Source organism: Ascaphus truei, chromosome 4, assembly GCF_040206685.1.
Source record: "Ascaphus truei isolate aAscTru1 chromosome 4, aAscTru1.hap1, whole genome shotgun sequence".
Classification (NCBI taxonomy): Eukaryota; Metazoa; Chordata; class Amphibia; order Anura; family Ascaphidae; genus Ascaphus; species Ascaphus truei.
In genome coordinates this window covers 347,001,322-347,017,046 of record NC_134486.1, presented here as the reverse complement: position 1 = coordinate 347,017,046, position 15,725 = coordinate 347,001,322, and the positions used below count along the sequence as shown (strand labels likewise).

Sequence of the window (15,725 nt, the reverse complement as noted above, 5' to 3'; positions counted from 1 at the left end):
TATATATATATATATATATATAACCTTTCATTCATAGCCTCCATTATATGTCTGCGTGGGAAAGGGTTTGGATGGGAAGGAGGGTACTAGAAGGAAGCATAAAAGAACAGAGCAGGAAGAAACAGCAATCAAGAGAGAACACATTAGTAAATAATTTTGGAAATAACCATCAAAAATCAAATAAAGAGAGGCAGAAAAAGCAAAACAACATCAATATTGAAAAAGTAGATGATAATACACAGCAAACAGAGGATAGAGAAGCATGAAACAGGGATTGAGAAAGAAAGCATATGCATAGGCATCAGCATAAAGAATAAAATAAAGATAAACTGAAAAAGCAAAACAAAATCACTTTCTTGGGTCTAATTTCAATAACCGTGAACATTCAAGGTACATCACCTTGAGAAAGGTGCCGTGTGGAGGACCGAAACGTTGGTTTTTATGGCTCACTAAATACAAAATCTTTTGACTACCTCGTGGAGTGCTGCCTCTGATATTCGGTCACACGGTATCGTATTACCTATTTGGTTCATTTAGGATTTGCACCCCCTTTTATCTACCAGACGGAGTGCCTTGCTCTTATCTATTTATTATATATATATATATATATATATATATATATATATATATATATATATATATATATATATATAATTAATACAGAATAAACACTGCGCAATCCTATAATATAAACTCAATAATTACAATTTAACCACATATACCGGAAGGTAATAACCCTTTCAATCTACCTGCCCCTATTCTAACCTGCTGCCTTTTAGGTCCACAGCTCCACAGTAGCTGTAAAATGTAGATACGACAAAAATGACCTAGGCGCAAATGGAGAAAAGATAAGAGAACATAGGGTAGTATGTACTGGTAATTGACACCTTAAATTGTAAGATATGCACTCAAAGAATAATAGTTTATAAAGGGCCTTTTATCCACCCTGGGATCTGGACCGGGTGATGATCTCTCACTCTTCACAGAGCTTCTTATTCCAAACAACCATAAGGAGCTGCTCCAGGGTTCCAATAGCCTGTCCTCCGTCTCACAGGTATATCATGTACATATAGGGAAGTAAAAACACAAATATAGTGTAATTCAATTTTATTAAAAAACTTTAGGATACCATGATAGGTAAAACAAACTCACATTTGAGGGGACAAAACTGGGACATTTACTACAATTTTGTACAACCAGGACAAAAAAATGGGACTGTCTCGGCTAAGCTTAGCTATAGTAGTAATGCTTAGTGTGCTACATACATCCTTACATATGCGGTATCAACTTCACCAATTCCATAATTAACTTTATGTAACCCACATTCACTAATGTGACGGATCATGTCATTTGTGATGTCATATGTGTTATCATCAGTGATGTCATTGCTGATGACATATGTGATGTCATTAGTGATGCATTGCTGATTTAATTTGTTATGTCATTAATGATATCCAATGTGACTTCATGTATGATGACATCAACAAAGCATGGGGGGGAGGAGTTACGATTGTGTGCCACACTTGCTTAAAGAAGCATATGAATAGCACTGTGGATATTCTGAACACATGATACATAAAGCTTGGCCCCCTGCAGACGCACTTACCAGAACTCCCTCCTACTGTCTCTGTACGTTCTCCCTACCTACCAATTAGACTGTAAGCTCCTCGGGGCAGGGACTCCTCTTCCTTAATGTTACGTTTATGTCTAAAGCACTTATTCCCATGATCTGTTATTTATATTATCTGTTATTTATTTGATTACCACGTGTATTACTGCTGTGAAGCGCTATGTACATTTATGGCGCTCTATAAATAAAGACATATAATACAATACAATACTATGTGGTCCCTATTGGTATATAGGGATAGAATTACACTGTACATTAATATGTGTAAGAGACAGCTGGGTGTGCATTCTTATAGTGCAGTATGTATAGACATGACCTTTAGCACTCATGGGAAGAGAGTTCCCTTGTGAGGATTGTGACTCATGAAACTGCGCTCTTGGTTTAGGCCACTGCTAAGGGTTCCGAACAGTTGCATAAATTTGTTTTCATGCAACCATCTCTCTTTCTGTGTTCTAAGATTACCTTTGAGTATGGCAACCCTCAGTTCGTTCATCTTATGGCCAGAGTCAGAGAAATATTCGCCGACAGGACTGTCTCTTGTTCTGTGTGTGATGCAGTGGTAATGCAGATTCATTCTCTTGTTTAGCCCCTGTCCCATATCACCTATGTAGTAGCAGCCCCCTGGGTATTTGATGCACATGATGAGGTACACGACATTGCTGTAGGAACAGGTGAACCTTCCTCTGATTTTGTACTCCAGATTACTGTGTGGTATTTGTATTGTGCCCGCTGTGTGGAGCATTATGCAGGTTTTGCATCTTGCGCCCTGGCACGGTTTTGTCCCGCATTCAGTAGTACTGTTGAATAGTTTACTCCTCACCATCATTTTCTTGAGATTATGAGGTTGTATATCATAAAAGGGTGATAATAAGGAAGACCTTTTGCAGACTTATATCTTCCTGGAGAATGGGTTGTAGTTCCCTGGCGATCTTGCGCAGGGCTTCTAGGTGTGGGTTATATATGACCACCAAATGACCAGTTGCATGTCTCTTTCTGTCTGTATTCAAGGAGATCACTTCTTGGTATTCTGGTGGCTTTGTGGATTTGCTGGTCTACAAGTCTGTGGTTATATCCACAGTTTATGAAATCTGATCTCAAGGCTGTAATCCGCTGGCCTCTTTCTGCTCTGCCAGAGCATATCCGGTTGTATTGTATGGTTTGACTGTAGATGGTTGCATGCTTAGTTTGTTTGTGGTGGAAGCTGTTATCCCTCAAATAGCTGGCTCTGTCTGTAGGTTTGCGGTATACATAAGTCTGTAGTTGATTGTTCTTTAAAGTAATGGTGATGTCTAACAAATATACTTTGTTCGGGAATGGGTGAGTTTGAGGTTGATGGTCAGGTGGAAAGTATCGACGTTCTCATGGAACTGTATGAGGTCCTGTTCACCAGAGGTCCAAACCAGGAAGATGTCATTGATGTACCGAAGATATGTAAGGGGTTTCAAGTAACAGATGAAAAAAAGTCACTTTCTAGTTTTGCGCAGAACAGATTGGCATACTGTGGCGCCTTCCGAGTGCCCATAGTGGTCCCAGTTGTCTGGAGGTATATGTTATTTCCAAATGTGAAGTAGTTATGGGTCAGAATAAATTCGATGCATTTAGTCACTGTCTCTGTGAGTGACTCCTGCAATCCCAGAACGTATCTGCAGGCTGAAATCCCATCTTTGTGGGGGGGGGGGGGGTTATGTAAAGTGATTCTTTATTTTATATATATATATATATATATATTTTTTTTTATTATTATTATTATTGTATATATATATATATATATATATATATATATATATATATATATATATATATATATATATATATATATATATATATATATATATTATATGTCATTTTTGTTCATGTCATTTTTGTTCATGGCCCAGTACACCGATCCAAGCCTCGTTTTCAAGAATACAGTACATATACCCTTATCTCAAATTTTTATGTGCATACACTATGGCCACTCGTATGCAAAAGTCAAGGGAAGCTAATGTCCAATTTACCCCAATTAAAACTGATCATTTATACCTTTTTAACAATGCTTACATTGAAATTTACTAAGAGTTTTGTTATAGTGTATGTCTGGCTTATAAGAATGTAGATGATATATTTATGTATACACATTGAGTCACAGTGAAAGGCTCCCCTAAAAGATTGCCTTGTTTCTTCTCAATGTGCTCCATCTCATGTTTATTCTCCTATTGTTGTTATTCAAAAGGTTCCCATCCATTGTTACTTACAAGGTAAACATAGCTTTAAAATTCTTCTAGTTCTATTGCATTAATTTCAATCATTGCAGAGTTGTTGAACATACCTATGGAGGCTCACCTCCTTACTTGCTTCAGTGAGTTCTCTGATTTGCTGCTGGATGTCTTTTATTATTTGTAGAAATAACAAAGTTTTCTGCAAATCATAGGGGCTCAAGTATTTACTGTTGATTTTGATTCTTTTCTCTTTTCAATTGAATTTGTTGAAAAATTCTTCAAGTGTTGCTGTGAAAAGATTTGGTGACATCATTTATCCCTGTTGCACTCTGTGACAGGGCCTTAACCCCTGTCTAAATAGAGCACCCAATAGAAAGCCTGTATCTGGCTGTTGAGTCCAGCAGGAAGCTGGTTAATTTCAACTACAGACACTTAGCCAGTCTCCACCTGGCTCATCTGTCAGGTAGAAAGCTTCCTGCTTAATCTGCAGGGTATTTCTCTAGCACCAAGTAAATGTGTGCTGTGAGAGAGGGATCCCCGTGAACCAGACATGCTATTCCAGGATGCAGCAGTCTCTGGAACCTGCCAGAGAGTGCACCCCATGGACAACAACCAGGTTCCGGACTGAGGCAAAAGGCCCCTGATAATATGTAACTCTTTGGATTTTGAGTCAGAGGCTGGTAAGAAGCCTATCCTTCCAGCCCTGCAGATAGGGACTGGGAAGTGTGATTAAGCCCTTACAAAGGGAAAGGCTGTTTGGTTTATTTTGGTGCTGACTTAAAGCTGTGTTTTTTTTAAAAAAGATATAGGCTAAATAAAAGCCACTGTTTATTTCGCTAATCTATGTCTCCCTGGTTATACAGTACCTCTACTCTCATTTCCAACACACACCTTTACTTATCCTTATATTGCTTTTGTCTCTATGTACTCTAATGGTTTATGTGGAATTTTCATAGATGTCCATTATAGTATTAGTGTACACTTCTTCAATACTTATAGATGTAGACACGGGTAAGATGGTGGCATCTCATTTTCTCTATGCCTATGTAAAATACCTACTTATAATACATATAAAATGTAATTATATTTTTTATTCTCTCTCAGCTCCTCTGTTCCCATCTCTGTCTGTTTCGTGTTCTCTGCTAACTTCTGCCTGTATGTCAGCCTCTTCACCACTGCTTGAGTGCTTTATATTCAAAAGGGCAAAATTCCACAAATAGATTATGCTTCATTTTTGTTCATGGCCCAGTACACCGATCCAAGCCTCGTTTTCAAGAATACAGTACATATACCCTTATCTTAAATTTTTATGTGCATACACTATGGCCACTCGTATGCAAAAGTCAAGGGAAGCTAATGTCCAATTTACCCCAATTAAAACTGATAATTTATACCTTTTTAACAATGCTTACATTGAAATTTACTAAGAGTTTTGTTATAGTGTATGTCTGCCTTATAAGAATGTCTAGTAATTTCATTCAGAGTACAGTATATAGTACTTACATACTGAACATATATCTATTTTGCACTTAATATATTTTGCAAGATGTAATTGAAAAAAAATATGTACTGCTAGAAGCCTGAATATAAGCATTATATTTTTCTTTAGTACTCTCTTTAGCAGTAAAATGTCTGTCTGACATTTTAATGTAAATATTTAATGCAGTAAGACTTGTTGAAATCTTATTTTAGCACTCGTAGATGATTTAAAAAAAAGTACGTTCAGATTCCGGTAAATATTGTCAATAAATTGGCCCCTGAAAAGTTACCAACACAGGGGGGAAGTACACTGTTTGGGGGGATTTCTCTGGCACTAACGGTCATATTGGATTTATTTCTAATATTAGCAGAGCATGTCAGTAAGGACAATGAAGGATCAGGATAATTGCTTCCAACACTTATTGAGGCCATCCACTTTTGTTCTTGAAAACAGCATTAAAGCAGTAAATACTGGCTGGGTCATTTCTCCATAGAAGATCAGATGTGAATGGTCTGTAAAAACTATCGGTTATTATTGAGACACTTATTAAAAAAACACTATCTACTCCTTGGTTCTTTATTTCTGTCTCTGTAGTATTAGGTCAAGGCTGCCTGCTGTTTCTTTTGCACCTTGAATCATTTCCAACCAGTTCCAAGAATATCCAGAGGGTTTTGTTTTTCCAATTTTCATATCTCAGCACTCAAAGAAAATAATTTTTAAGAAGTGGTGTTCAGGGTCATATTTTAGAGGCATGGTGCGATAAGGTATGTTTACATTTTTGATACAGTGACAATCTTTTACAGTCATTCTGTTCAAATCCCTTCTTGACTGTTTACTTGTAACTATATTTTGGTGAAAAAATGAAATAGACAATCGGAAGAACAGAAATCTCCTTCAGAGGTTCCCATAAAGAAAACATTCCACTCCTGGGGTTATTTTCTTCAATGCAAAGATCTTTGAAATTGAAAGGTGCGTAAATATAACATTTGAATAGTTTTCAAAACCCCATACAATGTACTGTATACACTTTGTCAGGATTTTATTCATTGTAAAATATATTATACACCAGTTTTATGATGGTGTCAAAGTTTTATGCTCGTGATAAAATTGTGCAATAAAATACAATGCCTACCTTTTGTCAGTATGTTGTTTCTTATTACTGTATGAAACATGTACAGTAGCTCTGTAATGGGCTGAAAGCTCTATGCAAATAATTGTAACGGGTATTCCACCCCACCCAATCTCATATATAGTGTGGGTGAGTAGAACATGCGGTGTTACCGGTGTGGTGCGTATACCTGTAGGCTCACAGGAGGTCTGAGCCTCCGCTAGTGAGAGCCTGGGGTGAATCCTCTGGAACGAATCTTCTTTCAGCGCCTCCACCTGTGTAGGATTCTATGTAAGTGTAGAATGACCCTACATAGGAACCCAATAAGAAACTACACACACAGTGATTATATAACTAAGGACTTTACTAACGAGGAATAATGATAACCTGTGTCTCTCTCACGGTGAGACACTAACAGTGACGTCTCGCAGGACGATTCCCAAACACTAGGTGATCCCACCCAGTGTCCCAAGAACCCCACCCAATGTCCCGTACTCCTACAGAGATAGTCAATGGGTGACTGCGCAGTCACTAAGAACCTCTAGGCCTGTTGGTGCACATGTGATGGTATAATACCTGCCGAGCACTCCGGTGCTCGGGTCAGCAACAAACTTCTCAAAGGGTCAGACGTGTGATGAGTCCGTCTGATCCTCCAACCGAACTCCTTGCACGTGCGGACCGCTAGGGCGGTCCCACTCTGGAATCGTCTCTGAGGACCCCAACGTGGGTCCAACCGCTTCCACAGGAACAGCAGCAGCCGCTGTGTCCCTATCTATATAAATGGTACTAACGTGACAGGAACCCTAACCTAGGGCCTGTCCCTGTAGTACAGCAACCTGTAGTGGCTTGGGGAACTCCTAGGGCCTGCAGGGGTAATGACCTGTCCCACTCCCCCAACTACCCAAGTCCCTTCGGTAAGTGATCTGGAATGGACTAGAGTACTCTTCCATGCAGTACTTGGGCGTCTACCTACTGTTGGCTAGCCTAGTGCAGATCCTCTCCAGAATTCCTGACCTCGTTAACAGGCTATCCCTTCAGGCATCCTACCCCTAACGCTACCTCAAGGTGACTAGAACAGCTATAGCCCTTCTCCAGACCCACTACTCTCTGACTAGTCCCAGCGCCTACCGCAGCAAGCTGTAACTCACTGGAGGCTGCAGCCAACGTGCTGTGCAACAAGGTGCCTGCCTATCAGACCTCACAGCACTGCTCGCTGTGACCCTGACAATGCAGCACTCTAACAACACTAAGGGCAGCGTCCCTATCTTGGGCCTCCCTCAGTACTTAACCCACTACGCTAGCGGGGGGTTGGGGCCTACCTGGGGTGTGGGTACCTATGGGGTGCAGGAGCTGCTCTCACTCCCCGCACCCTTCTTCCCTCACAGCTCCCTAGCTCCAACTCTCTATCACCTTCTGAACAGTTACCCACCCAACTAGTGGGGAGTTGGGGTCTACCTGGAGTGTAGGTACCTATATGGGGCAGAAGCTGCACTTGCTCCCTACACCCTACTTCCCTAACAGCTCCCTGACTCCAACTCTCTAACTGCAGACTTCCTTCTCTCAGCTCCCACTAATGTAAGTGGCAGGGTCCCTAACCTGAGGGCTGCCCCTGGCAACACTCACCTTACTGGGGAGCTGAGCTATCCTGGACCAAAGGGGGTGCTGGCCTAATACAGGGGAGTCCCTCTCTCCTGCACCCTACCTCCTTCCCTTGTCTGCCTCCTTGCTCTGCTTCTTCCTGACTGACGTGACTCATGCAAAGCCCGGGAAATGTATCTCTTTTCCTCCAGGGCAGTCCTACATCTCTATTGGCTCCTATCAAGCACCTGGTGCCTGCCTCGCTATGCCTCATGGGAATTGTAGTCCCGAGGCCCCTACAATAACATTGGGACCGCGTGTGTTCCTCCCCTCTGCCTACACTAACTCCTAATGGCCGCCTCAAGCTCTCCCTATGCTTCCCTACTCTCGCGCGACCTCCTAAGAGCTGCCTTAGCTCCCTACCCCTATCTGCGCATGCGCGACCTATCTGGGGCTCTCCTGCCCTCGCGCGATCACTGCGCATGCGCGACTTGAAGCGCAATGGCGGCGCTCTCCTCGCCGGCCGCCGGGACCTTAGAGACGCGACCGCGGCCTTAGCAATGGCCCGATCGCGTCCCCGGCAACCGGCCCGCTCGCGGAGACAGCGCACCGCTCCCTGCAACGGCCCCCACCCTTGGGATGGCCGTCGGGTCTGCCGCTGGCCTCCGGCAGTACCCATCATCGCTTGTGCCCACGGAGGCTCCCGAGGGGGTCGCAGGGGGCAAAGGGTGACCTGGCTACATAATAAAAATATGTCAAGTGACACAAGTGGAATAAAGATAGTGAAATACTTTAATTCTACTTTTTTTAATGTTAAACTAAAGATGTAGTTAATTACCAACATATTTGCTTGAGTAACCTGTTATTTACAAACATATGTTTATACAAAGTAGTTGTATTCTACAAATATGTTTATAGCCATGGCTGGGCCAGCTATCTTTCTGCCTTCCCTGTCATGTAAGTTGTACTAAGATTCAGACAGTGACTGGCTATCATATGGGGCTCCTGCAGCTTCTGTGAGTGGCAGAGGTGGAGATGACATGGGAGTCTGTGTCTGTCCAATAAGGATGCAGAGCCTGTGCCCACCCCTTTTGGCACTAAAGTGGAGGTGCCCTACATTATAGAGAAAAAACAGCCCTCACAGGGTGGGGGTGTGAGTCTCTGTTCCTCCTTGAGGAATGAGGATGTAAGCCAAGTCTCCTCCTGGCTTGGAGGAAGACGTGCTCAGCCTCTCATGGGATGGGTGAATTCCACTACTCTAGTAAGGCCTCATCATTATCAGCAGGCTACCACCCGGGAGCCTGGAAGCTATCCTGCTAACTGATTGCAATTGCTGTAAGAACATCAGCAGTGGCTGCATAATAAAGACCATCCCTTTTTATAAATCTGGCTGAGTCGCAATCTATTGGACAGATGTATGGGGATAAAAGACTGTCATGGTGGGGATTGTCTTCATTTCTACTGGAGCCCTCTATGGCTGGAGGCGCTGGCACCAAGAAAGAACTTCATGGATAACCGTGAGTCTGTCCTCTTTCCTACAGCGCGGAACACTGAGCATCTCCTGTGCCAAACAGGTACCGAGCACCATAGAGGACAGTATCCAGGGTAAATCTCCCAGAGGGTGGGAGAAGCAGCGCTACATATTAATGTAATTATTAATGTAATTCATTATTTCATTATTAGGAATGACTAAGAATTCACTTTCATGAGTAACTAATGTTGTGCTAATCAAAAATAGAATAACTTTTATAAATCTTTTTTGTGATTTAGCATTAGGATGATAATAGAGAATCTAGTTACTGTTTCAAATGCATGTTGAGGCATAAACCATTAATACAAATATCAATTAAATTCATAAGCAATAGAAACTGTATTAAACCACAAATCATTGTAATATAAATACATTATGTAAAATAAATAAACTACTGTATACTACATTAACAAATATCCCTACTAATAGTTACTGAACACTAAATCTTCTCATCTTCTTTATGTGTGTGCTTACGGATGGCAGAACAATAACTTCAAAACCACCGTAAATTCATTTTTTATGTATGTGTTGACAGATCAGAGTACAGTAAACCTTTAACCTTTAAACTGCATCATAGCTAATTTAGGTTAATAATTTGTACCTATTTATTAACCTTGTGTGCTGTCAAGCTTGCTGTCATATAAGCTATAGTCATCACCCAGTGGATGTTTTTGTTTTAATGCCTTACATTTATGCTTTCTGCACAGGTACTGTATTTTAAGTTGTAATTGTAATATGGGTGAAGGTTGTGAGTTAGCAGTCATCATTTTTAGAAAGCCTGGGATGTTGGTGTAGATGGCAGCCTTACTCAGCACTGGCAGTGTTGTAACAGCCATTTCCCTAAAACTTCTTTATACAGTAACTCAGCAATGATCAATAGAAATTTGTTATTGCTGCTTTTTTTTCTCAGTATGGCATGTGTCAATAACTAGCCTTTTTCAAAAACAGTATGCTCAGTTCAATGTCTGTTAAAACTTTTACAAGGATTTTCTTGAATTAAGAGACAAATGTGGAAAATGGTAGCAATTTTTAAATGTAAATGGGTGCAGTAGTGCATAGAAATAAAACATTGTCAGTATTCTTCCCGTAAATTGTAACAGTTCAGGCTGTGGTTTGCTTTTCCTAAGAAGTAGAGATTGGCACAGCAGGTTGGCCCATTGGGAAGAAAAAATTATTCCCCAGGGTGTTACTCCATTCTTCTCCCATGCTGCTTCTCTAAAATTCTGCACGAATGCATTACAACTCATACATACATTCAAAAATCTATATTGAACAGCATTGTAGCAGACCATGTGGATTTTAAGTTAAATGAGGCAGCTCTGACAGTTTCTGGGAATGTGAGGTTATATCCCGCTTTTCAGATTCCATTCAAAGTTATATTCTAAATAATTCTAAGACAAACAATAGATGAAAAAGGACATATTCAGGATTAGATGTATTAGATGAAAATAATCTTCAGTATAGTGCCAAAGATAAATGGAAATAACAATGGTAAAAAATACTTTGGAGTTACTTACTGGTATATGTGAGCTGAAATCCTTGGTCAGTATCTGACCCATTGGTGTTAAATTCTATCCACAAATGATTTGAAGTACTATTTAGAATCAATTTCATTAGCTCGTTTTTAGTGAAAGCTCCCAAGAGACGCGAAGAACTGTCTTTCCCATCAAAAACCTTAAAATTAACAATACAGAAACATAATCATATGAGGTTTCTCAAACTGTATTTAAAAAGGAGAAAAAAAAAACATTTCTACAACAATGGCAAATCATATACCTTTGCATAATTCACCCTATAAAACTATAGGTAGCTAAAAGCAGAATTTCAAGTTTGAAGTGTTAATTTTAGCAGGTCAGATGAAAGACTCCAAAAATGTACTTGCTGTCAGGATTTATATATTCAATAATGTTTTGGAACTTCTATAAGCCTTTTTCAAATACAATTAATATTTATACATGAACCAATCCTTCGAGATTTCATAACCTCAGCCTTTTCGATAATCTATTTATACAGGCTCAAAAAAAGGTTTGTGACATTTCAGTCCAGTGTGTTTTTTTCTGAGGGAGAAAAGAAAAAATGCCCACTCTGTTCCCTCCTGTCAGCTTCTATTAAAAGGAAATTGGGAATATGAAGCTAAGCTGTCACCTTGCATCTTTGACTCAAAGCATGAGGTGACTTTAGTTTTGACATCAGGTACTGTATAAGAAACAAAATATACTGGTAAATTATAACAAAGAATGAAAAAAGAGGGTTAATAAAGACCATACATATCATGTTATTCTTTGAGTAAACATACAGTACAGTGGCGAGAAAAAGTTTGTGAACCCCGTACGATTTTCAGATATTTCACATACAGTATTTCACATATTTCAAACCTAAAATGTTGTTAGATCTTAATCTATGTCCTAATAATAATAATAAGCAGGTTCTTGTATAGAGCTGCTAGTTTTACACAGCGCTTTACATATACATTTTGCAGGCACAGGTCCCTGCCCCGTGGAGCTTACAATCTATGTTTTTGGTGCCTGAGGCACAGATAGATAAAATGACTTGCCCAAGGTCACAAGGAGCTGACACTGGGAATTGAACCAGGCTCCCCTATTTCTAACTCAGTGTCTTTACTCACTGAGCCACTCCTTCTCTCTAAGAGATAGAATAGATAGAATAGATAGAATAGATAGAATAGATAATAGATAAGAATAACCTGCTCAAATAAATGACACAAAAACATGATACTTTTTGAACATATATTTTTTCCACAAATGATTCAACATTTAATATCCATGTGTGGAAAAGTATGTGAATCTTTAGATTCAGCAGCTATTTGCACCCCTTTGAGCAGCAATGACTTTAACTAATTGTTTCCTGTAGATGCTGGTCAGTCTCTAACATTGATTTTGAGGAATTGTGGTCCATTGCTGTCCGGCCTTCCTGCCTCTCACCTGTCTCCCCTACAATCTATCCTAAACGCTGCTGCCAGAATCAATCTACTCTTTCCGAGATCTGTCTCAGCATCTCCCCTCATGAAATCCCTCTCCTGGCTTCCGATCAAATCCCGCATCTCACACTCCATTCTTCTCCTCACTTTTAAAGCTTTACACTCTTCTGCCCCTCCTTACATCTCAGCCCTAATTTCTCGTTATGCACCATCCAGACTCTTGCGTTCTGCTCAAGGATGTCTTCTTTCTACCCCCTTTGTATCTAAAGCCCTCTCCCGCCTTAAACCTTTTTCACTGACTGTCCCACACCTCTGGAATGCCCTTCCCCTCAGTACCCGACTAGCACCCTCTCTATCCACCTTTAAGACCCACCTTAAGACACACTTGCTTAAAGAAGCATATGAATAGCACTGTGGCTATTCTGAACACATGATACATAAAGCTTGGCCCCATGCAGACGCACTTACCAGAACTCCCTCCTACTGTCTCTGTACGTTCTCCCTACCTACCAATTAGACTGTAAGCTCCTCGGAGCAGGGACTCATCTTCCTTAATGTCTAAAGCATTTATTCCCATGATCTGTTATTTATATTATCTGTTATTTATTTGATTACCACATGTATTACTGCTGTGAAGCGCTATGTACATTAATGGCGCTATATAAATAAAGACATACAATACAATACAATACAATACATTCCTCCTTCTAAAACTGCTTTAACTCATGACCACACTTTCGGTTCAGCTTCAGCTCATGAACAGATGGCCTGACATTCTCCTCTAGAATCTTTTGATACACTGCAGAATTCATGGCAAGCCGCCCAGGTTATGAGGCAGCAAAGCATCCTCAAACCATCACACTCCCACCATCATGCTTGACGGTTGAGATGAGGTTCTCTGTTTGAATGCAGTGTTTGGTTTTCACCAAACATACCATTTCTCTTTAAGGCCAAAAAGTTCTACCTCTGATTCGTCTGTCAAGCGAACATTGTTCCAGAAGTTTTGTGAATCATCTATGTGCTCTTTGGCAAACTTCAGACCGGCATCAATCTTCTTTTTAGAGAGCAGTGTTTTCATCCTGGCTATCCTTCCATAAACAACATTCTTGTTGAGTCTTTTTCTGATAGTTTAGTCATGAAAATTCACAGTAGCCAAGGCGAGAGTGGCATGCAGATCCTTGGATGTTACTCTGGGGTTCTTTGTGACTTCCCGGATGATTTGACTATTTGTTTTTGAAGAGGTGTTGGTAGACCGACGGCTCCTGGATAGAGTGACTGTGGTCTTGATCTTTCTCCATTTGTAGACTGTCTGACAGTGGATTGGTGGAGCCCCAAATCCTTAGAAATGGTTTTGTAACTGTTGAGAGAGAGGGGGTTGGCCCGGTATTAAAGGGGTTGCACCCCATATGGCCACCCCTGACCTCACCAGGGAGGCAAGGGGTTAACTGGACTGCGGTCCAGGAATGTGGCTTACACCTTGTCATGTCAGGAAAATGTATGTTCCCCTGTTCCATTATAAGCCTGTATTTAATGTTTTAAAGTGCATTTCTGTATCTCCAGTTCTGGAGGTCGCAGAAAGTTGATATTTGGCCAATATGTGGAGTCACTGTAGGCATTAAAAACTGGCAAATTTCGACACACTGAGCCCACCAGAATGGAACTTATGAATATGTGTAGATATTAAAGTGTATATGTATAGTATTTTGGATCTGTTCTGAAAATGCAGACGCCATCTGCTAGGCTAATAGGTCATGAAGGGCAGCCGGCTGATTGAGCCTAAGCACTGTGATCAAAAAGTTAACTGCCCTGATTGTTTACCCAAAGTCTAGGAACCAAGTATTGGTCAAACGACTCTGCCACTCTAATTGTTACCTGAGGGCGGAGGAACATCAAACTGGAGTGGTTTGTAAGTGTTATGTCTACACCTATAAACAATGAAGCTCCTGCCAGCGACTTCATTTTGTAGACTGGTCGTCGCCCCTGATTTAATTATGGGGCTACAGAAATAAGACCCTCAAAGTCCCAGTACACATGGGTTAATTTGCTGGGGGGCATAGGTTAATCTGTGTCTCCAAGTTAGGGATTGGATACAGATAATTGTTCACCAATAGTCTGTATTCAATGTTAAAAATAGGGTTATACAGGTATATAAACTGTGTCAACCCTACAGTTTTTAGTTCTTCTTCTGATACCATCTTGAATGTCATGGGATTGCTGGAGAATTGCTAGCTGATACTTCTCCATTCCCCAACCCTAAGTAAGTATTACCTATTTTATTATATCTAAGCCCCGTTCAGTTCAACCCAGATATTTGGTGTTCATTATATCTTGTCATAAGCTACCGTGACAAGCTCTTTAATTAACTGGTGGCAGCGGCGGGATTGAACTGAACCTATATTACAGTGTTCTGTGGGACCCTGTAATATAGTGGGAACTCGAGAGTAATTGCGAGTTCCTGGGATTAAAGATATTGAACACACAGTAGTGCAACAGTTAACACAAGTTGTAACACCACCTCACTGCTGCGACCGTGAACCATGAGCGAGGCTGAAGGCACATCCAACATGAGGACCCGAGCTCAGCTGAAGGACCAGTGCTGTGAATATGGACTGCCCTATGAGAACCAGGAGGTCGCAGACATGGTTGACGCAATCGGTGACTATGAAGCCCGGCTTGCAGAGCCTCAGGATACGGCTCAGCTTGCCTTTATACAGCCACCCGGAGATCAGGGAAGGAACCCAGTGCCGGGGCGGCGTAATCTCGGGGAGGGAACGAGTGCACCTCCTGGGAGGGACTGCTGCGGCTACCAGTCCGTTCACCCCTGAAATGTTGGCACTGTTTACTGCGTGGGGAGATAGATGTACACCGGAGGAGCGGCTGCAGTTTATAAGTATGGCAGTGAACAGACCTGCTTATTGCCCCCCTGTCCAACCCAACAACGATGAACTTAAACTGGATCAGCACAGTCTCACCAAGTTCGTGGAAGGTACTGATCTGATCGACAGTTTTTTAAAGAACTTTGAGACACAGTGTCGGCGGTACAAAGTGCTTACCCAGCATAGGGTTGCACGTTTGGACCCCTTACTGTCCAGCTTGGCTAAACAGACGATGATGGCGCTTCCAGATGAGTATGCTGATGACTATGACCACCTGAAAGAACTGTTATTGTTTCAGTACGGTTTTACCCCTGAAGCCTACCAGGGTAAATTCCGGCAGGAGGAGAGGCAGCCCCAGGAGTCCTATGTTACCTACGTGACCCGCA

At 41.2% G+C, this 15,725-nt stretch overlaps 1 protein-coding gene across 1 annotated transcript in view; it reads right to left on the bottom strand.

Annotated features, from left to right (window-relative positions):
- CSMD1 (CUB and Sushi multiple domains 1) overlaps positions 1 to 15,725 on the bottom strand; it is a 2,556,145-nt gene that overhangs the window by 556,315 nt on the left and 1,984,105 nt on the right. The window contains exon 23 of the mRNA XM_075598211.1: positions 11,043 to 11,199. Coding sequence (XP_075454326.1) covers positions 11,043 to 11,199 — 157 coding nt within the window. The remainder of the gene's footprint in view (positions 1 to 11,042; positions 11,200 to 15,725) is intronic.